The following is an 8,262-nucleotide window of genomic DNA, read 5'->3' on the forward strand; positions in this document are numbered from 1 at the left end:
CTCCCCCAAGATGCCCCCACCTCAACATGGTAAAGTTCCTGACCATGGGATCGGATATACAGACTTCCCCTTCCCCCATAAACCAACACTCCCTGGGTAGACCCCATCCCACACACATACCACCACCACCACTCCTAGAGGGTCTCAGAGAGACCTCCCACCTCCTCCCCACTACCCATCGATGTGCTGCTGTCCATCCTGGATGGATGTCCCAAGCACAGGCCAAAAAGACACCCCACACTCACAGTTGCACAGACCCCGAGTCAGAGACCTGACACACAGATGCCCCATCAAGCACAGACTTAACACAGATGCACCCTCGGGGGTTCAATACACAGACCATCCCTCACCCCACTGACTTGGGCACAGAGCCACTACCAGGGACCCAGACTCTGTTGGCCTCCTCACCTTACCCGTGCCCCCGACCCCCCCCACCCTACCTGCCCCCCATAGAATCCTAGACCCAAACACACACAGTCGAGGGCCTGGCAGACAAAGCACCAGGAAGGGCTGAGGGCAACCAGTCTGAGAGTTGGCTGTTCCAGCCAGAAACAGCCTGAGGCATGTCCGCTGGCAGCAAGTGCAGGGGGGAGGGGCACACGGCCCCACCCTCAGCAGTGGAGGACTCGGCTGACCCCTTCCTGGCAGAGCCAGAACTTCCCTGAGGTGTCTTTGGGCTTCTTCAGGAGAAGAGTTGGAACTGGCCCAGCCCTGGGAGAGGGCCAAGGCCTCACACTCCATAAGAGCCAAGTTCCTTAGAGCAGCACCCCCATTCTCCTGCACGAGAGGCTTCCAGTTACCAGAGCAGACCCTCTCGAGGGCTCCTCCCTCCTCACCCCCTTCTCTGCCAGCCAAATGCAGCCAGGATACCAAGTGCTGGCCATGGGCTCACCCAGGCTCAGAAAGAGACTGTTTATTGGAAACTGTTCTCACATCATTCTGTAGACAGCTTTGCAGTCTTGGGGCCAGGGATGGGACCAGGGTGGGAATCTCTTATGACTCTGAGGAGAAGGGATATGGGTGTCCCCACACCTGGGGCTCAGTTGAGGACACTCCTGCGAGTGCCAGATGTGGTCCTCATGGAATAGGCCTTTTGGGTTCCACCTGAGAATCTCAGGGCATTGCTGCCCATGGTCCCCCCAAAGGCCAGCCCGCTGCCACCAATGGTTCCCCTGTAGGTCAGCCCGCTGCTGCCGCCACCACCGGTGGTATTCATCACAGCTGGGAAAGAAGAGAGAGGACTCAGTCAGCATGGGCCCACCACCCAGGGACCATCCTTTCACTCCACCCACCCTCCTGCTGGGCTGCCCCTTGTCCCCCCTCCACCATCACCTCCCTTTCCCACCCTACCCACCATGGGCCAACCCAGAAGGAGCCTCGGACAGTGCGGGGTGGGGTGCCCCCTGCAAGGCTTCCCTGGGCTGCTGAGGCAGCTCTAGGGCACCTGCTTGAAGCTACTGAAGGGAAGGAGGCAGGCTCCAGATCCCCACAAGGCCCGGCCCTCAGGCCCACATGCCATCCTATAGGCCCCACCCAGTCTGGAGAGCACAAGGGGTGGGCTGAAGCCAAGGACTTACAGATATTTAGGGCTCCCACTCCATCTCCGGTCAACCTGGGGGCAGAGGAGAGACATGTGAGAGTAGCCCTTCCCTCAGCCCTGGAGGAGGCACTCCCAGGCCCCTCCGTCCAGGCCCCACACAAGACTGGTATTCTGTCCTCTGCCCCACACTTCCAGCCTTCCTTCAACCTTCCTGCAAAATGAGCGAGGAGTGGGGGGCAGGGTTCACTTAGGCCCTCGTACCTACTGGCTACGTGATCTTGGGAATGTCTTAGGGCCTCCATTTCCTCATCTACAAATAGGGCCTCACTCAGTACCAACCTCACAGGGTGGTTTGCCAGAGTTCAATGACACAGTGTACCTAAAGCTCTGGGCACACAGGATTAGGTAAATGATAGCCCCTCTTATTATTACATAGACAGCTGCCTCCCCTAACCAGACCATAAAATCCTCAAAGTGGGCTGTAGCTGACTGATTACTGTGTCTCCAGCCCCTGCATGAGGCCTGGCAGGTTGTCATTACTATGTGTTAAAATAATTAGTGTATTGTTGACTGAGTGAATGCAGCTCCAACAGGGACTGAGGAGGGAATGGGGAGGCAGGTGGGGTGACTTGAAGCAGCCAGTGGAGCTGAAGCACCGTCTTGCACTGGGAATTAAAAATCCGCCCAAGACAGCTGGGTGTGTTTGCTCTGTGACACACAAGCCCTTGGCCTTGGGAATGAGTGTACTCTGCGGGGAGGAGGGGACGCCTCACCTTTGCGGAGGGAGTGAGGGAGCCACCTGGCCTCAGCAGCCCCAAGTCCAGGGGGCAGAGCAAAGGCCAAGGGCAAGAGATGGGTATGCTAGGAAGCTTCCAGGCCCCTTGTTCAAATGGCCCCTGCCAGTGCTGGGCGTTACTGGCATTTGGGAGGTGAGGGGGAAGCATGGTTGAAATCAGGCAACAATTCCGTATAAGCATTCAATTCCTAAAGAACTCAAAGGGGAACCTAAATACCTCAGGCTCTAGTGATCTGCGCGATTTTTCTTTTCTTCACCCTGTCACCCTTTTCTGATCCTAAATAAATATTTGCTTTGTGCCTAATTTTATATTTGTAACTTTGTATTTTTAACTAAAGGCCTCCCCAAACTGGGTGAGTGGATGAGTTTCTAACCCTAGACCTGCCCCTGGGAAGGGCTGAGGGATTAAGATGGGGTGGGGAATGGTGGCCCACGGGCCATATAAGGCCTGTGAAATCATTTGGTCTGGCCCTGCCAAGGCATTGGGGTGAGTTAATTAAATGTTTGACCAATTATAGCAGACTAATTTTTAAGTTCATAATTTTTCTGGCCCATGAATGATGTTATAAACATCCAAATGGCCCTTCACAGAAAAAAGGTTCCCCACCCTGGATTAAGGGATAAAAAATAAGGTGTCTATCTCCATGTCCCCAAGAGGTGGAGAGAGGTCACCCACCTCACCTCCTTCCTCTCTACTCCATTCATTCCCCATCTTCTCTCCCCACCCTCCGGAATAACGCTCAGAAAAGGAAAGGCCCTTTGTAAACTCAGCATTTTACAAGTCCAAGTTACTAGTCTCTGAGTGCTTCCTTTGCAGGTGTTTTGTCTCCTCTACCCCTCTGCAAGTTCCCCGAAGGAACTTGTTTTACATATTACCTATCTCTGTAGGCCAAGCCATGATGAGTTCTACTTCCAGGGCTTTGCTTACACTGTTCCCTCTCACCAACTTCAAATCCTGACCTTCCCCCAAGACATACTATAAAGCCTATCTAGTGACTGAATGAATCAACCAACCCATCAAGGTGAGAAGGAAGGCCCAATTTCATGGACATATATTCCATGTATTTCATGAAGAATTCCCTATAAGACTAACCCAGCCCAGCCCAGCTGGCATGGTTCAGTGATTGAGTATTGACCTATGAACCAGGAGGTCATGGTTCCATTCCCGGTCAGGGCACATATCTGGGTTGGGGGCTTGATTCCCAGTGTGGGGCATGCAGGAGGCAGCCAATCAATGATTTTCTCTCTTCTTCTCCCTTCCTCTCTGGAATCAATAAAAATTAAAATAAATAAATAAATAGACCAACCCCTCCCAGCCCCCTCTCAGGCTGCAGATAAGTATGCAAATATCTCTGGGGACGGGAGAAATTAACTCTTCCAGCACATTAGTCAATACCACCTGACTTAGCACTTTACATAGTGAGAAGCAGCCTGGGGTTATAGAAGATGCTTAAAGCAGGAATCCGCAGAGCTTGACTGCACACCAACCCTGTCCCCTCAGTTAATAAAACTGAACCACAGCTTCTCTCTGTATTAACAATACCTGACCTGTTTACCTGAATGTGTTCTAAGGATCAAATAAGATGGCCCTGCTAATGGCCACCCACATGAAGTCATTATTTCAACTTTTCCAATGAGCTTTACACCACATGGTCTTTCCTTCTAGGTCATCTCAGGGGCAAAGAAATGGGCCTCAGCTGTACCCCCTGCACTCCCACCTCCAGTGCCCTGCATAAGAGGGTGCATAGGACATGCTTGTCGATGGATAAATGTCAAGCCCCAGGCCCTCCTGAGCCCCAGAAGGATCCCTTTCTCAGCTTCTGTGACCTCACCGGCCCTCCTCGCCCTCCAGCAGCTTGCGGTAGGTGGCAATCTCGAGGTCCAAGGCCAGCTTGATGTTCATGAGCTCCTGGTACTCCCGGAGCTGCCGGGCCATGTCCTGCCTGGCTCGCTGCAGGGCAGCCTCCAGTTCCTCCTGCTTGGCACGTGCATCCTTGAGTGCCATCTCCCCACGGTCCTCAGCCTCAGCAATGGCAGCCTCCAGCTTGGCACGCTGTGGGCAACAGAGGAGCTGTGAGGTGGGTGCAGGTCTCACCAGTCACTGCCTTCCTGCCTCCCCATCCTGAGGTGAGCACCTGGGCAACTTGCTGACAGGGCTTCACTGGCACCAGCCTACTTCCCCAAGCACCAGAGGGTCTCAGGGGTTAAAAACATGGGTTCTGACACCCAATACCTAGGTTCTAATTCTGTCTCTGCCACTTACGAGCTATGTGATCTTGGATGAATCAACCTTTCTAAGCCAAAGTCTCCTCTTCTCTCAAATAGCAATAATCCTGGTGTCTACCTCCTAAGGATAGTGTGAGCATTAAATGAAGTAATATACAAACTGGGTGGTGACCAGCAGAGAGCAAGCACTTAACAAATGCTATTAGGATTATTATTATTAATAAATCCTATTACGATTTGCAAATGCCCAGCTCCCCATGGGTGGAGGACCTCCAAAGCTATGGGATCCTAGTTCAATTCCCAAATGTCAGGCGGCAGATAGAACCAAAACCACCTTCAAAACCGGAAGCAGTTTGGAACAGGCCGGGAGCAGGACTTGGAGCAGACACACTGCTTGAAGCCCCCAGGTTCGGGAGGGGTGATCAGATTCATGATGGACCTGAGCAATAGCTGCCCCTTCCTGCCCAGCTATGGCGTTCCCTCTGCTTGTGGAGGAGTCTATCTAGCCTCAGGCCTCATCTTGCCAGCGAGAGGGCCACCATCCCAGGCCCTAACCAGTGCTCCTTCTCTTTCTTTCTCACCCACCATTGTCATCCCCAAATCCCCTCTCCTTAGCTCATGCCCTCTGCCCTCTGCCCAGCCCCCCATCCTCCCCAGGAGGCCCTCTGACACTCTCTGCCCCTCACTCACCTGTCAGTGCCCTTCCCTGTCACACTGGTGCCCCCTTGGCGAGGCCCACCCCACTACCTCTGGGCCCCTTGATGGTGGCAGACACCCCAACTCTGGGGCCTGGTTCTGCCCTATAGTCTGAGAGAAGACCCGGATGCAGCACAAGCTGTAGGGTTTGGGCAGCCGCCATTCGTTATGCTGTGCCTCCCCACTGGCCTGGAAGCTGGCCCGCTTCACCGGTGACTCATGGCCCTGCATCTGTGCCAGAGGCCTCCGCCCTCATGTCAACAGGCCTGCAGGGCTCCGAGGGGAAGACATTTCTGGGCAAACCACCCCCACATCCCATCCTCCCAGCTCCTCTGGAAGTTAGCTCTCTGACGCTGCTGCACTGGTCACCTTCCCTCCCTCCCTGCTGCAGACACCTGCTCAGGCTTAGCTGCCCCTCCCACCTCTGTGGCTGTGCCAGGTGCTGGGAAGGGAGGAGCAGTGAACCAGGCAAATGGGGCCCCTGCTCTATGGCAGCATTTTTTATATTCCAGTGGATGTGGGGGACAGTCAATATATAATTAATGAGACAGAACATTTCAGAGAGTGATAGGTGCTTCATTCGGACAGACTGCTCATAGGTAGTTGGAAAAGCCATCCCTGAGAACTCTTGTTCTAAACCCCAGGGATAGGAAAGGGGCAGCCATGTATAGAGCTGGGAGAACCACATTCCAGGTAGAGGCAACACCAAGTGCAAAGGCCCTGAAGCATGAAGATGCCTGGCAAATAAATGCAAGGGACAGGAAGCGGGCTAGTGTGGCCGGAGCATAGCCAGCGAGGGAGTGGTGGAAAGTGAGGTCAGGATTGAGACGGAGCCTTGTGAGCCACAGTAAGGACTTCTCCTGGCCACTGCCCTCCACCCTGCACCCTCCACCACTGTGAGCTCCCAGGCACGCATACTGCACCCAGAGCTGGGTGCAAGGAGAGCGCTCAGTACCAAGATGGTAACGAGTGGTGGTTCCTGTCTGGCCGGCCAGCCCAAGGCTTCTTCCACAGGCTCTATGCCCAGCTAGGCTCCTCTTCTCCCTTTGGCCCGAGCCTAAAGCTGGCCAAGAATATTCCGTCCTGGAGCTCTCACAAGTGCACCTGAGCTGCACCAGCCTCAGCCAGGCCCGGGTTGGCAGTGGGTGGGAGGCAGGGGCAGGCTGACACTGCCCCCCGGCACCCCCCGCCTCGCCTCCTGCTCCTCACTGTCAGCTGGTTGCCCTGCACACACCCTAACAAATAGGGAGGAGCAAGGAGGAGGGTTCGTTCCCACCTGGTTCTTGATGTTGTCGATCTCAGCCTGCAGCCTCTGCATGGCCCGGTTCATCTCCGCAATCTCATTCCGGGTGTTCCGGAGGTCCGCCCCATGCTTTCCAGCCTGGGCCTGCAGGGTCTCTAACTGGAACAGCCACACAGAGAAGCATGACAAGGCGTGAGCGATGATTACAGGCAACTCGTCCCTCTCCCCACCCAAGGAAGGCCCAAGATTCTGAATGGCAAACCCTCTCAGCTTATCTTCCCAAGGAGGGAAAGTCTGACTCCCAGCAATCTTCACCCAAAGCTAAGAGGCCAGACTTAGGCAGTGGGGGGCTCAGAGGCTCAGTTTCCTCCCAGGCGAGACAGAGAGGACCAGGATGGCTCCCGGGGCCCACCCCCACTGATCCTGAGGTTCTGCCCGCCCGCATCACATCATAGTGCTGGAGGATCCCTGGAAGTCTGAGATCCCAACCTATCATGCATCCCCCTCCTCAGCACCACCCATTACACAGATGAGGAGAGTGAATCCCAGAGAATGAAGGCACTGCTCAAGGATCACACAGCAAATCTGAGCCCAGGTCTCCTTGTGGGCGTACCTGTATTCTCACCTGTGCACCAGGGATGACCCCCTATCCCTGCAGAGACAGCCCTCAATGCTGCTTTAAATGCTGCCTCAGGCTCCCTCCCCCAGAACCCCGACCCATTCCCTCAGCACCTTCACAGTCAGCTGTATTGCCTCCCTACAGCGCCTGGTCTGCAGCCTAGGACCCTGCTTTTCCATCTGTCAGCTGTGTGGAGTTAGGCAAATTACTGAACCTTTCTGTGCTTCAGTTTCCTCATCTGTAAAATGGGGATAATACAGTGCCTACCTAACAGGGCTGTTCTGTGGTTTAAATGAGTCAATACAGGTTAAAACATCTGAAACACTGCCTAACACTATGAGTACTTGCCACATTTTACCTATTAAAAGTATTAAACCATGTCCACTTCCTCTGCCCTGCTCCTGCATCAGGGCAGGGCCCTGTCCTTTGCAATCCTCTTTTTCCCAGGACACTGGCGAGCACCACAGACTTACACGGAGTCCTGCCAGAACAGCGGGACCAGGCCCTAAAGGCTTGAAACCAAGTGAGTAAGGAAAACTGCCACCAAGGACCCTGCAGGAGGAGGAAATGTGTCCCCGGTGGCTGCACACCTTAGTCTGGTACGCGGTCTCGGCCTCGGCCCGGCTGCGGTTGGCCATCTCCTCGTACTGGGTCTTGACCTCCGCGATGATGCTGTCCAGGTCCAGGGAGCGGCTGTTGTCCATGGACAGCACCACGGACGTGTCAGAGATCTGGGACCGCAGCTCTGACAGCTCCTGTAGGGACCAGACAGAACATAGGGACCTGGGGCATGACACACCCATGCCCATCCTGGGAGCCCCCACACACCAGGGAAAGAAAAAGGGAGAAGAGGCCAGAGTGGGTGTGAGTCACCAGGCAGGGAGAGGGTACAGGCCACCATCTGCCAAATAGTTCCACCCGCCCTGGCTCCCTGAAGAGCCCCTTAGCAACTTCTCAACTAAGCGTCTGACAGGGTGTGGTGGGCTGTGACGGCTCCTGCCATGAGCGCTGCCGGGCGTGAGCTCTACTCTGGAGGGGAGCACTAGGGGGTGAGTAAAATAAATCATGGTCTATAACAAAGCACTCTGCAGCTTCTAAATCTGATGACATGGCTGTGTTTACAAACAGGGAAATGTAAACAT

The 8,262-nt window shown here is 54.6% G+C and overlaps 1 protein-coding gene across 1 annotated transcript in view; it reads right to left on the minus strand.

The window, feature by feature from the left end:
* Window positions 1-867: 867 nt before the first annotated feature.
* KRT7 (keratin 7, type II) overlaps window positions 868-8,262 on the minus strand; it is a 36,241-nt gene continuing 28,846 nt past the window's right edge. Inside the window, exons 7-10 of the mRNA XM_006757108.2 lie at window positions 6,535-6,660; window positions 4,169-4,389; window positions 1,578-1,612; window positions 868-1,221 (exon numbers count right to left, since the gene is read on the minus strand). Coding sequence (XP_006757171.1) covers window positions 1,040-1,221; window positions 1,578-1,612; window positions 4,169-4,389; window positions 6,535-6,660 — 564 coding nt within the window. The 3' untranslated portion in view covers window positions 868-1,039. The remainder of the gene's footprint in view (window positions 1,222-1,577; window positions 1,613-4,168; window positions 4,390-6,534; window positions 6,661-8,262) is intronic.

The sequence above is a fragment of the Myotis davidii genome, unplaced genomic scaffold (assembly GCF_000327345.1).
Source record: "Myotis davidii unplaced genomic scaffold, ASM32734v1 scaffold233, whole genome shotgun sequence".
NCBI classification, from domain to species: Eukaryota; Metazoa; Chordata; class Mammalia; order Chiroptera; family Vespertilionidae; genus Myotis; species Myotis davidii.